At 39.0% G+C, this 18,862-nt stretch overlaps 1 protein-coding gene across 9 annotated transcripts in view; it reads right to left on the bottom strand.

Moving 5' to 3' along the window:
- Positions 1-4,967: 4,967 nt before the first annotated feature.
- Positions 4,968-18,862, bottom strand: part of ENPP2 (ectonucleotide pyrophosphatase/phosphodiesterase 2) — a 107,779-nt gene continuing 93,884 nt past the window's right edge. For 5 of the 9 annotated variants that reach the window (XM_087447518.1, XM_087447514.1, XM_087447512.1 and 2 more), the window contains exons 20-26: positions 18,762-18,836; positions 17,305-17,441; positions 16,192-16,327; positions 15,440-15,517; positions 11,699-11,831; positions 10,079-10,235; positions 4,968-5,556 (exon numbers count right to left, since the gene is read on the bottom strand). In XM_087447518.1, the coding sequence (XP_087303644.1) occupies positions 5,386-5,556; positions 10,079-10,235; positions 11,699-11,831; positions 15,440-15,517; positions 16,192-16,327; positions 17,305-17,441; positions 18,762-18,836 (887 nt within the window). In that variant the 3' untranslated portion in view covers positions 4,968-5,385. The remainder of the gene's footprint in view (positions 5,557-10,078; positions 10,236-11,698; positions 11,832-15,439; positions 15,518-16,191; positions 16,328-17,304; positions 17,442-18,761; positions 18,837-18,862) is intronic. The other 4 variants (XM_087447515.1, XM_087447517.1, XM_004431115.3 and 1 more) reach the window with 1 other exon arrangement.

Here is an 18,862-nt window from a genome sequence, read left to right as displayed (position 1 = left end):
CTTCTGCTGATTGTTGACAGGAACCATAGCCTACAAACAGAAACTAAGTAAAAAACTCTTTTAATGTTTTGAGAGGTCAAAAATCTGGATTTTTATGTGAAATTTCCTGATTTTTACATTGTGGCATCTAATTCATTTTTTAAAATATCATGTGGGCACTGCAAAGCAATCTGTGGTCTGTATCCAGCCTGCAGGCCACCATTTTGCAAAGTGCAACGTACATCATGTGTTCTATACTAACACTTTCCCCAAGAGGTCATTACATTGCTCCTTAATTTGAAGGCAAATCTATTACAGCTGACTCTTTATTTATCAGTCTCTTTCAATTTCAAATTTGTTTGTAATTCAATTGCTTTACCCATTAGTGCCTTTGCAGGATCCTCAAATCTTCTTAACATCTTATAAAAGCTTTTTCCCATCCTAAACAGAATAAAACCCTTCCTCAACTCTATTCCCTCCAGCAGTTATTGTCTATTTCTCCTATTTCCTATTTCTTCAAGGAGTAGTCTCCACTCACCGCCTTCCCTGTGGTCTCCCGTCCTCTCCTCATCCCAGTACAATTAGGCTGTTTTTCAGACTGCTTTATTGAATGTGCTCCCAGGAAGGTCACAGATGAACACCTTATTGCAAAATTGAATGGATGCTTTCAAATTCCCGTCTAACTTCACTCCTCTCTGGCATTTGACATCCCTGACCACTTCCTCCATTTTGAAAGTGTCTCTATCCTTGGGCTTCATAATAGCACTCTTTCCTGGTTCTCGCCCTACCTCTCAGGCTGCTCCTTCCATTTTTTTTTTCCTGGCTCATTTTCATGTAGCTAATATTTATTGAACACCTGACATGTACCAAGCATGGGGCTAAGCATTTTCCAAATGTAGCTGGTATGTATTTCACTCCACAGAAAATAAAACCATTTCTCTAAAATAAATTTCATTTCTAATCTAAGCTTCCAGCTTACATGGCTTACATGATGTTTTAATTCAGTCTTTATTGAGGTTCCCATCTTCCCCCCAGGGTTACACCAGAAATCTGGTAAATGGAAAATGATGGGAGAAGTGCAACAGGTGTGCATGTCTTCAGTGTACGTGTCTCCAGATCCCCTCGGGTCCGACAATCTGTTTTCAAGCTGTGCCCAGGACCCTCAGGACCTAGGGTTTCACCTCCCTAAAAGGATCACACAGCACATCCTGGAGTGTAACCACCTGCTCACATCCACAGACTTCTCTCCACTTCTGAATCCCAGGAAAGGTCCCTTTCTCTCTTGGCACTCTAAAGGCTCTTTCCACCTCTTCAGTGGGTTTAACTTTTCACAAAAGAACAGAAATGCATTAATTTTATACTGCTTCTGCTCCCCACTCCACTCTGCAAAAAGCCCCAAAGCCAAGAAAATACTTTAAAAGGGTATGCCTTCCTTGATGGAAAATGGAGATAAAAATGGAGGGGAAATTTACCAACTTATGTTTCAGCAAGGTCTCCTGCCATAATTCTTATGCCAACTCCAAGAAGTGGGTATTATTAACACTATTTTACAGATGAGAAAATTTAGACTTACACTTAAAGTTGCCCCAGGCTTTGTAACTGCAAAAAAAGTCTCCAGCTTGTAACCACCGTCTAACATGGCCTGTCTCCTGGCCTCTGCCTGGAATGCTGGTGGTGTTCGTCTTCCAGCATGCTGCAGAGGGTCTCAAGTGTTCAGTGGAACAGTGATCAGCCCCTGAGGCTGTGTGAAGAAACCACCTAAATGCAGGGAAAGAACAACCTGAAGGAATTAAAGGGGACGGTGCCCAGAGCTCACACAGAGACTGGAGTTTTGCCTGTTCCCAATAGCCAGAGCACAAAACTTCTTAGAACACAGGCATCATTTCCACTTCTACATTCCAGCCAAGACTGGACATCCCTGCCAAGAGGGGTCAAGGACATGTGCTTCCTAGAAATGCAGCCCAAACAGGAACTGCTGCCCCTCTGGGTTGGGCCTCCAGCAGCTCTATTTACCCGAGCCAACAAGTCTAAGTCTTGTTCCTCACTGTCGCATACAATCCCTCTCCTCAGAGCCATGGGAGAATTCCCATTGCCTTTACCACTTCCCACCCACAAGGCAGCCCCGTCCTGACTCAGCAAAGAGATAGTGAGAGACAGTTTAAAGGAGAGGAATATAAACAGGAGAGATCATCTAGACTTCCTCCACAGCCGCCATCTTCCCAACCACCATAAGAAATAACGGGCACTGGAATTTGGGAGCTGTGGGCAAACCCAATTGACACCAAACACTGCTTTTGTTCAGAGATTTTTTTAAAAAGTCAACTCTCCTAAAAACAATTCAGACTGTTTTGCCCTTGGGAAACTATGTGGCTGCTTTCCTGGTTTACTCTGTTTACAGTGAGCTCATTTTAGAGAGACAGTTTCTGAATCCATCCACTAGAACAGGACCACCATGCTAGTAAGCTGTTGGCAACTTGCTCAATGAAAGCATGAATGAACCAAGGTCTCAATATAAAAAAAAAAACAAATACCCCAACCTAAAATAGTCTTCCAGACCTCATTTTAATAGAGTCCCTGTCCATTCAGAGACTTTCATAAATAACCCCACAATTAATGACATGTGTTTATCGGCAAAGCCACTCACCTGAAATACACAGTGGTTGATGTTCTCTCTGGGTATGGAGTTTATTTATGAGAAAGAAAGATTTGACCTAGGGATAAAAATAGAGCAGCAATTCTAAACTAAATTTGCAACTGCTCTCTCCAAAAGCCTCGGGTATAACCTATTTTGAGAAGAGTTCAATCTGAGGTGATATAGAAATCTAGCTAAGCAAGGAGCTTGCAATTATTAAAAACAACAGAATTGACCCTTCTCACTTGTCATGCTGACCATTGAGAGACAGAATTACAGCACCTAGTAGGTGGACCCTCTCTTATCAGACGTATTTTATGTGGAATTACGTTTAGAGCACACTACATAATTATTGCATATCGATGTTAATGTACTGAAATCGTAAAACAGGTCCTCTCACACCTCTGCTTGCGACTTCTCAATGATTTTCCATTGCATTTAGAATAGAATCCCAGTGTCTCAAACGGGCCTATAAGAATCTGCTTGCTGATCTGGTCCTTACCAAACTCACCACTGTGTTCAAGCATGCCTGTTTTCTTTCCAACCCTCACACATTCCAAGATGTTTTCCACTCCAGTCCTTGGCCATGCTCTTCCTTGTCCCTACTCTTCTTGAGGCCAGGTCTTCTCATTCCCCAAGTCTTGGCTGTAATGTCTTCTACAAATGACATCCCTTTCTCTTTCCATCCCCTTGTCACTCCGTGTCTGTTTTATTCTTTCACAGCACATATCACAACTAAACTTTGGGTTCTTTAAGGGGTCTCTTTCTCCCATTAAAGTGAAAAATCTACAACATCAGGAACCATGTTTATCTTATCCAGTTTTATCCCCCAAAGCAAGTACAGGTATTGGTCTGTAGTAAATGATCACTGAATCATGACTGAATATGAAATGAATAATGAGTCATATTCTAATTCATTTCTACCATACTTTCACCCTACCCCAAACTACAAAGCCCAAGTCAAGCATTCCTCCCCATGCCCATCCTCATTCTTCCTCCTGCCATAAAATCTTCCCTGAGCTCCTCATTTCTCAGCATTTAGAGACAAGGCATATGAAGTGCCAGAGACATGCCTGGACACAGTGGGTGCTCGATAAATATGGCTATCATCAGTAGTATCAAGTTCACTTCTTCCAATGCATTCCTATAGCTGTGTTTCCCAAACATCAGTTTTTCTCTTACCACCTTCATGATTTTTCTCATATCCCAGTACCATCTGTCCTACTTTTGTTGTAATGTATTTTTTATTTGATGGAATGTCTTCCTTCTTAAACAAATTTATTTTTAAAGGCAAATTTATAGAAATTAAACACCCATTTCACTGACCATAAAAGGGAGTGACTGTAAAAATTAACACAATGAAAACAAAACAATATGCTGTTCCGTTTTTAAAAAGAGAGATTAGTGGGGCTGGCCCGGTGGCGTAGTGGTCAAGTTCGCATGCTCCGCTTTGGTGGCCCAGGGTTCACAGGTTCGGATCCCACCGGATAAGTGGACCTATGCACCACTTATCAACCCATGCTGTGGCAGGCATCCCACATATAAAGTAAAGGAAGACAGGCACAGATGTTAGCCCAGGGCCAATCTTCCTCAGCAAAAAGAGGAAGATTGGCAATAGATGTTAGCTCAGGGCTAATCTTCCTCACAAAAAAAATAAAAAATAAATAAATAAATAAAGAGATTAGCAACTGTCAGAGATTGGGAAATGCTAACGTGAGTCTTTCTCCGTGACACCATCAGAAGGACTGAAAATCTCTGAATGACTTCCTCACTCCATGCTCCATTGCTATTTAAAGCCATAACTGTGTCCATCTAAAATCATCCCACCTACCATTCAGACCCTTCTGTCATATTGTATTATTACTAACACTTTTTACTTGGCATTTATTATTCTCTATCTTGATTGGTTAATTACACTTTTATGTCTATATCTCATCCCACTGTCTTATTTCTCTTTATATCTGCCATAGTTCTTAGGTTGATAACTTACACAGAATATATGCTTAATACAGTCTCAGTTGAGTCTAATACTTAGAGTTTTGAACCAACTTATTCAAAAGAATATATTCTTCTAACCTTCAAAATATTTTTAAAAGAGACAAGTGAGAGAGGGTACTCAGAAGTTCTGGTTTCCATTTCCCTCTGTCCTTCTGATTTCTCATAGGTATGTACCTAAACCATCCAGGCTACTGTAGCTGAATATCAAGGATGCCCCTTTAACTATGTGAACTACATTCAACTAGGAAGAGGGCTTGACACAGGAAGTGTATACCTTTCATGCACGAATATATCAGAAGCAAACACTCTAATTTATAAGTGAAATAAATGCCAAATAAAACCAGAAAAAAACTGAATGTGTGATTTATTATATTTAAGATTGGTCTATAAGGCTTAAATATGTCTGTCATAATTAACAGTAAATGAATGCAACTTTACAAAATCAGTATTTTGATACAGTACAGAACTAAATGTGGCAACTATGCATTGGAAAATTAATATTTCCTCAACGCAAATATCAAATATGCAGCACCATTTAGAAGCTTCCACTAACAACGCAAGCTGCAGTATTTATTACAAGCTCTACTCAGAACACAAGACTATCTAAATCAAGTATTAGAGAAAAACAGTGGAGTCATTCAGGCGTAATATGTCAGATCTGGTACAGGATTAAAATACTAACTTTTTTTTAATGTCCTGGTTTCAAATTAATAAATACAAAAACAATATAAAAATATACACCAGTTGATGAGACTGCACTGCAGATGATCAGGAAGTTAAATCTCACTCTCATATGTATGCATGTATGTCTTTAGTGTCAGAATTTCTGGATAGCTGCGGCTGGTCTTCCGGAAGAAATCCAGACTGGTGAGATGTTCAATGTCCCGCACCCGAGCTGTGTGCATCTTTATGAGTTCTTCTACCCATTTTGATTCATCCTCTGAGCTCTGCAATGGAAACAGAATACAATCAGAGTCAGAATTTTCCAGAGGAGGTTCTCCAAATGGTCAGTTTGCCTCAAGTCCACCAATGACCTCTACGTACTCTTGCACCCAGAGCCAATGCATGTTATTCCTTCCCGGCCTCCCCGCAACTCGACCACATTCCCGTCAGTAATGTGCCACAAATACCCGCACTGGGCTGTAAACATTTTCAGCAGCAATTAGCTGTACCAAATAAAAGAGACACGTGGCGTGAAAGGACATTTGACTCAATGGGTTCTCAGAACATAAATCAAACTTAGGAAAACCAAAGGCCCTGGAGAATTCGATCATTTGTTTCTTTTCTCCGCAAACTGCAATGTTGAGCACAGAGTACGAATAATTTAGAATGCCCTTCCCCCCCCAAGGAAAGTGAAGAGCTTGTGCCAAGTGCACAGAATTATGTGTGTGCATTCCCAGTCTTTCAGAAGAACCCACTACATCAACTATATCATCTATTAGATGCAATGAATTGATATTTGAGTAATGAGTTCAACTTGAAGTAGCTCAGTTGATACACCTGGCGCTTTGGGGCCCAAGAGGCCTGGGTTGGAATTGTGGATCTTCCACTTCCTGGCTATGAGACCTTGGTCAAGCTACTTGACCACTCTAGACCTCAGTTTCTTCATTGGTTCACAAAGATAATAATGCTGACATCAGCAGTTCCCTGGGAGGGATGGAGAAAAAGAGGGAGGAACAAGGCGGGGGGAAGTAAAGTAAGAAAACAGCATCATGAAAAAAACGAAAGAAATCTCTGTCTTAACTACTTGCCAAGAACTGCCTCGTTGGCACAAATTCCAGATGGAAGACATTCAGATGTCCCACACCAAACAATTTATCTCATGCCTAAGTCGAAACCAAAGAGTAATCCAGACAAAGCAGTCTTTTACATTTAAAAAGATCTTTCACTTTTGAGGGAAGTGGAGAGAAGAAATGAGATCTGAGAGCTCCGAGAACTATGGAGAGATGCCTACCTTCATTAGCAGACATGGGGCAGGAGGGCCTTTGCAAATAATTTCATTCCCAAATGCCCCTGGAATTTGGGAATGCAATGGCTTCCAAGAGTCTTTCTACAAGTTGAAAGGTGGCTGCGTGTCCCAGGGCCGAGAATGTTCAGGCATGCCCTTGCCCAACTTTCTTCCTGCTAGTGGTCTCAATGAACTACCCACCAAAGTCCAAGAACCTGCAATGGGTTTTCTCGGAAAGCTCCAACCCACACAGACCTGGACAGGGAGCTACAGAAGCTTGTGCCAGTGCTAAATATGTACCATGAGTGTGTTGGTTCAGGAAACTGATGCCTGGCCATCCCAGGCAAAATGAAGAAATAGGAAGAAATTGCTTTGCAGGCTGGGGAAGTAAGGATTTTAACCCTCCATGCCCCACCCTCCTAACCCAAGCTAACCAAGATCTCTGCGATTCACAGGAAAGGACAGACCTAAATATAACTCTACCCACAACGGTACTGACCAATCCTCAGTGCGACCATATAATTAACGAAGTAGGAGGTCTCCAAATGGGTCAGGACCCCCTCAGAGTAAGCAGAGCAAGCATGAAGCTTTATTTTGGGAAATTTTTCATATTCAACTCATTTATTTGATTTTTCAATGGTCAGTAAGTCTAATTTTTCCTTTGTAAATGCAGTCATTTGAATCTGTGGACAAGGGGTGAAAAGGTTTTTCCTAATTTAAATAATAGCCAGCTGGGAGTATACGAATTCAGGGAAAAATCTGTCTTTTGCTATTTCTTTCCTTGTGAAGTGATTTGCCAATTTCATTTGAGAGGCATTCTCTTCTGGTCTTCACATGCAAAAATCTAGCCTCTAGTTAGTCATTAGGAAGTCTTGGGCTATGTTACATGTGAAGAAAATGCCTTCTGCCTGATGCTAGTTGGCAATCCACAGAAGTATTTGCTGAGGGAGACTCTAGTGCAAAATGCAAAACGAATAAAATTCAAATAAAAGTTGATGTGCACCAAGGGAGAAAGGAAAGGAAAAACTTTAAATAACTTAGAACACTAACGCAAACAAAAGCACAATCAATGGACTTGCTTACTGTCTTTCTTGCTATGGACATTCATTCTTCACCTGCATTTTCCCCCTGACTTTCTCCCAAGTGAGTTTGTGAATTCAAGCCCCCCAGCAGCTTTAAGTGAACTTCAAAGCAAGAACAGGTTTCTACATGGGCAGGGGGTTCTCCAGTGAGAAGTAGGCTGGCCATGAACTCTACTGGAAATACCTCTCAGCTCTGTGCAGAGTCAGGAACCAGGAAGGAGAGGAAGACCTGTGAGGACATTAGTGGATTTCACTTGTCAAATGTAAAATTTGGGGTGACTAAAGAACTCCCTCTCAACTGAGTTTGGAACAACACTTTTCAAACTCTCCTCTCATCAAATTCCCCTAATGACAGAGAAACTTGAACATACACTCCTTAGGAATATCTCGATGTACCTTAAATGGCCTACTTCAAATATGAAATGTTCTTTGCAGTCGCCGCTTTATCTTAAAAATGCATGGCAATTTTGAATTTCACTCCATAATATATGTGTTTACTTTTGTGCAAAAATTTTACCTCTGCACAACAAGTTTTTAGCAAAACTGAAGTTCAAAGAAAGTATATCATGTTACACAGAGGCATTCCATCCCCCTGGCATAGCATTAGCTACTCTCATCGTTACAAACAGTTGAGCAGGTCAAGCTAATAAGCTCATCTCTCACTTGCAGTTCCCTTGCTTTCCCACCTCCCAACCAATTAATTATAAGATCTTATTGATCCTTCCAGTATAATTTCGTTGCCTTCTGCCCTCCTTTTTAAATTTCCAAGACCACAACCCCAGTTCAAGTTCTGCTTACCTCAATCTCGTGAATCTTGGCAAAGCCCTTTGAGCACCATGCTTGATCCCCTCAAATTCAAATTTATCTCCCTAAAGCAGAGCCTAAAGTGTTGCACTTATGCTTAAACATTTTCTGTGGCTATTTAATGCCTGAGCAATAAGAAAAATTCCTAAGGTCCCAAGATACCACTATTGAAATCTGGTAATTTTGAAAGAGGATGAGTCAGAGGCCTTGAATCTAAAGTTCTGCTCTCCTACAAACTAACCAGGTAATCATGTAACATACTTTTCCTTTATTAGCTATAGGTCTCTCAACAGTTAATGAACGGAGAGCGGGGGAGATCATAGATACCTGCTAATAGGGTAACTGGATGATTAGAAATAATATATGTAGAGGACTCGCACAGCACTTGGATGGTAACATGTACTCAGTAAACGGTAACAAGTACCACTGCTGCTGACATGACTACTATTACTACTACAGTTATTTTATATTTGATTCCACGCAACTTGTAAAACATTATCTTCAACTATTACCCTCATTTCCAATATTCTGGCCAAACTTAATTAGCTTCCTTGGTCATATTTCATATTTCTACTTTTTTTTTCCTGCATCCCTTATTTGCTTTGGATATTCAGAGCCTCAACCTTCTAATTAGTAGCCTCAACTGAAGCCAGGGCCCAAAAGCTACCACGAAGCTGATAATCTCTGTTGAAGCTACTCTTATGGCCCTTTGCCTTTTAGTGCAGCCATTTCTCTACCTGTTTCATGTGCTCTCCCCCACTGAAAGCTGCCCGGAGTAGTGACTATGTTTAACACACTACTGTTTCTCTCTGAGTACGTTGTACAATTTAGGAATTTGAGTATGCTTGTTGACTGAAAATCTTCTTCTGTAGATTATATCCCTGCGCCTTCTATTCTACAAAACGAAATCATAGAGACTATCACTTCTGAAATCAGCCTTGGAGCATGGACTTTCCATCACATTAAAGGGATCTGGAGGAGTTCTGTGATTTGTCCCTGAGTGCAGAATTAGTACAGGGCCAGGAGCACACAGCATGGCTCTACCTTCCTGCCCAGGGCTTTTGCATCATGCCATCCTGCCTTGACGTAAGAATAAGTGAATCAGGAGTCATCTGTGCTATGTGAGAGTAGGGTGACCTGTTACAACTGCCCTCATAACTAGCAGCAAATAAAAATCTGATTTGCAAAGTATATATTCCTGTGTGTGTCTTTTTAAAAAGTTTTTATTATAGAAATTTTTGAACAGCCACAAAAGTAGAGAGAATAATATAATGAGCCCCTGTGAATTTTTACCTGGTTTCAATAATTGTCAAAACTTTGCTACTTTCCTCTTTCTTTTTACAAAACATATATGTCTTTTGCAAAACTAAAAACATTTGGGCACTTTTAGCACATGTCAAAACTGAACACACAAAATTACATTAAATGCACACCCACACCCCCACACATATCCTTACGTTGAAAAATAAAATGCCATTAGTACACAAAGTCCCCAAGTGTTAAGCAAAGTTTTGTTTGGGTCATTTCTTCTTTCCACTTGGCTGTATAGTCAAAATGTTTTATAAGTGTGTTCCGGTTAAGAAACAAAGATGAGTTATGTAAGCAAATCCTAAAGGACTCTGTCTTTGAACTCACATTGCAGCTCTCATCATTGTCTGCTCTGTGAGGAAGGATGAATGAGGAGACAGAGAGGGGGCCGTCACACTTGTCCGCAGGCTGAGTGAAATCCAGGCAGCTGGTGATGATGCTGTAGTAATGAGTCGGAACGGGAATGGAACTGCCTTCGACGTACCTGAAACAGGAAGGCGAAATACAATTCTAACCGACGTAGTAGCTTTCTTTTCTAAATGGTGACCAACGAATATTGCCGAAGTCACTGAAATTAATTCCCACTCAATTGTATCACTCTCACTTCTAAGCGCTAGCCCACTTCTCTATCTCTGAACATAATGTTTTTGCTGCCTGCAATCCTCCTTTTTCTCTCAACCTGGCAGAGTGACAGAGATATTCCAGGCAAAGAAAACAGCTTGAACCAAGACTTGGATGCTGGACATGATGAATATATTGGTGTAGTAGAAATGTAAGGCTGGAAGAGTCAGTAAGAGCCAAATTCTGGAGGGTTCTGAGTGCCACATTGTGGAGTTTGGGCATTATTGTTTAGGCAGTAATGCTCCGCTGAAGTTTTCTATGCTAGGGAGTGTCATTGTGAGATCCATGTTTCGGGGAGATAACTTTCAGGGAGTTGGATAAAATGGACCAGAGACAGGAGACACTGGAGCTAGGGGAATAATAGCCCTTTCAAGCCACAATGAGATCCAGAACTGGGTACAGAGAAGTCACTTACTAAAGGAAATACTAAGGACTGAGTGCTGGTGATGAGTCCAGAGGTATAAAAAGTCTTTTCCAATAGAGTGAAGTACAGAAATTGCAATTCCTTACCTGGTTTTCTATTATCTTAATTTTAATCATTTTCAAAATACTGAAATTATGATTGAACTGATCATGTAATTTGGGCTAAAAACTATAACAATGATCAACAATAGAATAAATGTACAATTAAAATGAAATTTCTCTTACAAATGACTGGAAAGGGAGTGAGATAACTTCTATTTTATTAGTTATCTATATGAAAAAATAGCATTTTGTTCTCTAATTATCTCTAAGTCATAATTAAACCCTCATATTTTGCGCTGCTCTGATTTTTTCATGCATGTACAAAATTAAATGATGATTTCTCATGAATTTGTTGTATCTGTATCTACTTGCCTTCTCCGCCAGACTGTTAAGTTCCTTGTGAACAGAGTATATTTTATCCTTTCATATCCTCAATAGCACCACAGAGAGATAGAAACTAGATTTGACCAAAGTCTATATGCAATTTCTTATTGAGAGGTACTGACTCAGAAAATCTAAGGGATTCCAAAAGTCCCTCCAAATAATGAAGATACATGAAAATTATCATCTTCCCACTGAAGAGTTGTTGAAGAATAAACAAAAAAAAAATTTTTAATCTTGTGATATATTTTCTTTCATGGAATGGAAAAGTGCATTTATTTGCACAAAACCCAATTCCATTCTAACACCAATGCCACGTTTATTCAAAGGTCTAAAAGAACTGAAGAAATCACAAGGAGATTCAAAGAGCAAAAGATTTAAGGAGTATCAGCTCTTCTCTAGTACGTGAATATTTGAAAAATAGCCTTAAGTGAGATCTTGGAATTTAAAGCCACACACTGAGTGGAAACAAAAACTTACTGTTTGATTTTGTCCTGTGTGTCATGTAAGCCATCATAGTCATAGTCAAAAATTGGTCCACTTATCACGTTAACTCCATTCCTTTCTGAAGCATATTTCTTCACCAACACCCTTTGGAAATAATTCCAGACTCCTGTGCAAAGACAAAATCAATCCCTCATGAACAAAACTCCTTGCTCTGGCCAAATTCTCTCTAGGATGCATTCTACAAGCCAAATGTCACAAGCCAAGAGACAATAGAGCTGTTGTGATTCTTGAGAAGAATCCATCCTAAAGCATTAGCTGTGTGTGTGTCATTTGTGAACCAGCAAAGAGAAAGACGTGGAGACCTTGGTAGGGGAGTTTAACCTAGCCCAACAAGTCAGGGAAGGATTTGCTGATGAAGTGGCTACTGAGCTGAGATCTGAAGGATAAGTGGGTGTTCCCTAGGCAAAGAGATAGAGACAGAACATACCAGGCAGGGGGAACAATACGTACAAAAAAGGAAGTATGGTGTTTGTGAGAAATTGAAAAAAGGCCTTAATCTACTTTCTCTTCCTTCATGATCTCACAGATATGCTAGATCCCAAGTTTATGTCTCTAGCCCTGACCTCTCCATGGAGCTCCAGACATGTTATCCAACCACCCATCTCCTGGTCCACTTGAACACCTAATAATCACGTAGAGCAAAATCCAAACAGAATTCTTGATTTTGCTTCCCAATCCTGCGCCAATTCTCAGTTTCTCCATCATAGTTAATGGTACTCACACTCACTCAGATGTTCAAGTCAAAATCCTAGGGGTCATCCCTGACTTTTCTCCTTACTTCATACACATATGAACAAATCCCGTCAACACCAGCTCTAAAATGCATCACAGTCACCCAAATCTGACCACTTCTCACCATTTTCACTACGTCCACCCTGGTCTAGATTACTATCCTCTCTGCAATGAACTACTACAAAAGACTACTTTCTGGGGTCCTTGTAAGAAACTCTTACTTCCCTGTAGCCCATTCTCTACCAGATGGATCCTTTTACACCATGAATCAGATTGTATCACACTCTCTCCAACACCCATTTCTAACACCCCAGATGATTTCTCACTGTAATTAGAATAAAATCCCAACTTTCCACCATGGTGCCCCGCCTACCTCTATGACTTTACTTCCTACCTCTTTCCCCCTCAGGTACATGGCTTTTTACCTGTCCCCAACCTTGCCAAACTTGTTTCAGACTAAGACTTTGCATTTGCTCTTTCTTTTGCCTGGAAAACTCATTCCTTGATCTGTGCACGTCTGATTTCTCCTCCATTATTCATGTCTCACTTTCAAGGTCACCCTCTGGAGAAGACATCTTTGTTCACCGTAGCTCCAATTTACATTATGGCCAATCAGAGAGGCACGAGAAGAGCAGACAGGAAAAAGGGAAAGGCAAAAGAAGGGAATGACAGAAGAGGACAGAAAATGCACACAATGAGTTGGTTCTGAAATGTTAGATTTAACTTACCACGCACTATTCTACGTGGGGGTTGTGAGGTTCAGGCTATTATCACTTCCTATCTCCCTTATTAAGAAGTTATCAACATTTTTCTCATAGTGTTTCAACTGTTCTTTATACCTTCTGACACTCTACTCTGAATAGAAAGGACAGAGCAGCCCACCAGAGCCAAAATACCATAGATAATTGTTTGTAATAAAAAAAAGGACAGTGGGAGAGTTCAAATGTTAACTTAAACATAAAATTTGGAGAGGCAGAGAGAAAAAGAAATAACAATGAGAACAGTCAAAGGGCCAAACCCACAGAAATGCAGCATGTGAAAAAACCATTCCACTAGCGAAGAACAGCGAGCTCTCTGTGAAAGGCACTTCGCCATGCCAGCCTCAGGGTGGTACCGTGCGTTTCCTTTATTACTGCTTGGTCAAAAAGGCATCAATAAAGAATAAAGGAATCCAGGAAACCCTGACTGTGGAAATTAAATGAAGCTGCATTCCATGTAATATTATGATAAATGTATCTATGTGAGTTTCTGAAACATTTCTCAATTGGGCCTGAGAATGAACCAGGAAACCTCCTTTCAAAAGCATAAGAAACGACGAAATCCAGCCATTTGTGACAACATGGATGGACATTGAGGGTATAATGCAAAGTGAAATAAGTCAGAGGGAGAAGGCCAAATACCGCATGATTTCCTTCATTAAGTAGTAGATAATAACAATAAACAAACACATAGGGACAGAGATTGGATTAGTGGTTACCAGAGGGGGGAAGGGGGGAGGGTGGAGGGTGAAAGGGATAATTCGGTACATGTGTGTGGTGATGGGTTGTAATTAGTATTTTGGTGGTGAACATGATGTAGTCCATGCAGAAATAGAAGTACAATGATGTACACCTGAAATTTTTGCAATGTTATAAACCAATGTTACTGCAATAAAAAAAAAAAAAAAAAAAAAAAGAATGTTATCTTGATAATAATAAAAAGTAACCCCTGGAGCTGAGGAATTAAAGGTATCACATGAAAAAAAAAAAAAAAAAAAAAAAAGCATACTTGAATTTTTCACTCATAAGCAATGGATTCTACCTTTGAATAAACCTTCATTTACTACCTACGACATCAAATAAATTTTTTTTTCTCTAAACCACATTGGCCATTTCACCAATGTCAAGTTGGGGAATTCTGCCACTGTAGATGGCACTTCACTATCACTTGTTCATATTTGGAGACTTTATTTCAGCCCTGAGAGTCTTGTAACACAGCTCAGTGCTCCTTTACCAAGTGGAATTAGGTAGTGGTAACTCCCTTTCCTACCTTTTCTACAAGCATATAAGTCTGCTCACCGTGAATGAACTAAAGGAAGGTAAAAGCTACACCATAATGCTCTATCTTTGAATACATGGATAGATGGATGGATGGATTGATGGATGGATGGATGGGTGAATGAATGAATTCTTTGTTATCAGAAATAGAAAATGATTATTTTTGCCATAGAACAATTAAGTCATAAATCCATATAAGCCACAGAGGTCATGCAATCAATTCTTGTAATTTTGCAAATGAGAGGTTAAATGGCATTTCTATGATCGCACAGCTAATGATCCCACTCCAGAGACTAGAACTCAGTTTTGGGCCAGGGCTTATTGTGTCTATACCATTCATAGCATCACTATCATCCACACATATTTATGTCATGTGCACAGAAATTATGAGTGTTCAAAGAAACTAAGATAATTTGCATAGCCCTAAAACCATCTGAATTTAATACTTTGATGATTCAGAAGACAATTAGGCTTTTGCTGGATTTCAGGGTCAACATTCAGAATACATCATCACTGTCACTCTAAAGGAGAAAGGTGCTGGTAGCTTTTACTGTAATATTCAGATGCTGTTAAATGTCAAGTAGCCTCCAAAATACAGAGAAGACTCTTTTTTAATCACCAATATAATGAGCATTGAATTAGAAAGAACACCAGATTAGAAGGAAAACACAAACTTCGTTTAGTTCAGCTTCTACCATTCACGACCTGGGTCACTTCTTGGGACTTCAATTTCTTAACTATAAACCACCTGCCAACCTCCTTCACAGATTCATAGTTTGGATTAACAGTAGAGAATTTACATAAAGATCTTCAAAAATTATAAAGGCTAAACACATGAAAGGCATTTTTATTATTAAAATTAATATAGAGGTAGAAAAGGTAAGTGGTAAATTTAGAAATATTTCTTTTCACAAATAACAATTTACCAGGTAAATATTGGACTTACGTTTAAAAGCAGGATACATTGGAACCATATTGGTTACTAGGAATGTATCATATTTAGCTTCTGGTGAAGAGCTCAGATCTAAACATTAGGAAAACAAATAGTGTTCATTACTTATCAAAGTCTACATCAATTAAAAAGTAATCTTCTAAAATGGTCCAAACAGCATGAAGTGAATGGATCTACTCTTTTATTCCTATTCATTCCCTCCTTTATATAGCATTTCCTACATTCTCTCCCACTCAGTCTCTTCCCTTCACTCTGTAGCTCACTCTCAAAAATTTTTACAATGCTTTTCCTTCCTACCTAGTCTTGGTTCTACTAAGTATTATGTAAAAGAATTCCTTGATATCACAAGTATAACTGGGACTTTAAAAAAAGCGTCATGAAGGTAATGAGAGATAATTAAAGGGCCTTATGTATTCTTAAGAGATCATTTCTATAGTATTATTTAAAAGATTAATATCTTAATGATTTACTATTTCACTTTCAGATTCTCATTTAATGATGTGAGGGGGCACGCAGAATATTCCCTTGCACTTCAGAATTCCCCTGAGAACAGGATTTCTGCAACCTGGTCTCTTTTTTGGCTGATTTTAGAAGGACTCCATAGAAGTTCATCTCTTCAATCTCTTGAGTGCCCCTCTTGAAGAAAACCTGAAACCACTGAAATCCTAAATACCAAGTTTCGCATTCCAGACTCCACAAAATAACATCCCTCTAGAATGGTCAGATCCTGATACTCTATAACTTACAAGGCGGGAAGAGGAATCCATAGGACATCTGTTTGTCATTTTTGTAGGCCAAACAGCTCTGACTGAAACTTGGAGAAACGCGGACATCAGGCCGGACACAATTGGTCAGGTGATCAGGGATGCTGGAGACTTCAGCCTGTGTGGTGAGTCAGAGGTATTCAGTAATGCCATCGCAAAGACAACACCTAGCCAACAGGGCAATACTGAAGCCAGAACTGCTCTGTTATGAACAGCCAGAATCAAAACCCCTCTAGCTTTCTCGATAGCTCATATTCTAATATTCTGACTCCTTAAAAAAAGTCTCATTTTTAAATATAGTAAGCAAGTAATTTTCAAACTCTTATTTTGTTAACAGCAGAACTCTTTCATCAAAGTCTTAAGTAAAACAACAATATATAAAGCAGAAATCCCCCTGTTGAAGATAAATGGGATTCCACAGAAGACAGCTTAAAAAATAACACTCTGTAAAATAACATAGACATATCCCCATTTTAAAAAAAATTGTATATATATTGCATGTGCCTGAGCAAATATATGTGCACACAGTACAAATTAACATGAAGCTGTGTTTGGGGAAGTAGTCATTTGAATTCAGAAATTAAAAACAACTTCCAAATAATTTTTTATAATTCCTGATATAAACTTACCAATTTCATCTTCACCAAAACTGAAACCCCAACATAAAACCTTTATTAAAAAACAGGATGCTATAGCGGGGGAGGGTGTGTATGTGTGGACCCATGAGTATATAGGGACTCATCCTTTCCATTCAATTTTACTGTGAACCTAAAACTGCTCTAAAAAATAAAGTCTATCAAAACAAACAGCCAAATCTTGATGGCTTCTGTAACTATTGGCAATGATAAGCAGAGTAAAAGAAACTAAAAGAATTAATGTACTCCCTTTATATTTAACATATTACCATGAAGTTATTAGAACACTGAATAAAGTCTAGTTCAAAGTATCTTGCAATTAGATCCAACGTACGATTTCTTCCTCATTAGGAAAAATTAAAATCTTTTCTAAGACAAAATTCTGTTAGGCAAACAATCATTATATTAAGGCAAGGAATGTAATCACTTGAGGAATATAAAACCCAATTTTCTCAACGACCTGTTTGGAAACAGTATATGATGTCCAGAGTGGCATTAGGAATATTTCACTATAACCACTTTCAAAGTCAGTATGATATAAGATATCATATCTAGTCCGATAAAGCACAGCAGGCCGTCCATAGAGGAGGTGTCGCTCTAGGAAAGAAAAAATTAGCTGTGTTAAACACATATTAAACTTTATATCAAATGTTAAAGAAATATTGGAAGAGAGTCAAGTTGTCCACAATTTGGTTGCTTACTTATTAATAATGTAGCTCCTTCTCCTTAATTTAATCAAGTTAGTTTTCCTAACAGTACTGTGGTTTATTTGATCACCTTAGCATGGATCAAGGCTTACAGCTATCAAAACTACAAGGTAAATGCCACATTTATTTTAATGCTTTTTTAGTTGTAAAGAATTTCAATCTGTATAGGAAGGAAACAATATGTAGTAAATTTTGAAATGATCCAGCTGAATGGGAAGTCAATAGGATCGGATTTTTGTAGAATTCCTTCATTTGACCCCTGAAAAGGCTCATCAAATTAACCAATGATTTAATTAAGAGGAAGGCACTCTTTGATCATTATTTGCAAACTGCAACTCAAATATGCATTATTTTAGCACAAAAAGTGAGTAGTAATGTGCATTTAAGTAAGCAGCTTGGGCACACGGAGGAAAACTCTTTAGGTAAGAACTTAAAGGAACATGTATAGATAAAATAAGTGGGCATTCAAGAGGGTCCTTTAAATATAGAAGAGGGGTGGTCATCAAAGAACTCAGTTAGGACCCCAGAATGTAGATTCAGACCCTCAAGAGAAAGTTCTCCTTTTAGGAAAAAAAAAGAAAAGGTCTGAAATCTTACTCTTTTAGAAAGAAGACGTGGGAGTTTAGTGAGCAAACCTTCATTCCACCCCCACAATAGATGCCCGAAGCTTGATCTGCCCATTTTGGATAGGCTAAAGTCAGAACTTCCACAGATTCTTGGAAATTGGGGTCCTACAGACGAAAATATTTAGAGATTGAGGCTTAGGCAATTCACAATTCCCTAAGTGATAATCAAAAAATTTTTTACTATTATTTCTACTAGAGAAAATCTGCTCTGGCAATCACTTATTAAATTATGTATACATGTTGCTTTAATTAAAGTATTACCATTCTATGCAAGTAACAGAGAAAACGCTTTGTAGAATACTTTGCAAGACCCTCCCAAGTAGAACTGCTGATTTGAGGCAAAGCAGCCCACACTGTTAGAGCACAAGCCTGTTCTGGGTAATTTGGCTTTGTCAGCATTGCAGGAAATGGAGAAGCCTTGGTTAAGCTGCCAAATTTGGGGACCCACTCCTAAGAATTAGAACATAATATGATAATATTATATGAATGAAATATAATGAACAAATAAAAAGCCAGCAAATCATAATAGTAGTACTTGGGGGCAGTTAACCAAGTCAGACTTTCCTTTGAAACTCAAACCAAACCTTTTCTAGGTTCAAAATTTCCAATAATGTTTTCCTTGTTTTCATTTTTGCTGCCTCTGAATTTCCTGGTTTCAGCTGGAAGCAGAAGTATCAAAATTCTT

The sequence above is a fragment of the Ceratotherium simum genome, chromosome 23 (assembly GCF_057802395.1).
Source record: "Ceratotherium simum simum isolate JZ-2026a chromosome 23, ASM5780239v1, whole genome shotgun sequence".
Lineage (NCBI taxonomy): Eukaryota > Metazoa > Chordata > Mammalia > Perissodactyla > Rhinocerotidae > Ceratotherium > Ceratotherium simum.
This window is presented reverse-complemented; position numbering and strand designations above follow the sequence as displayed.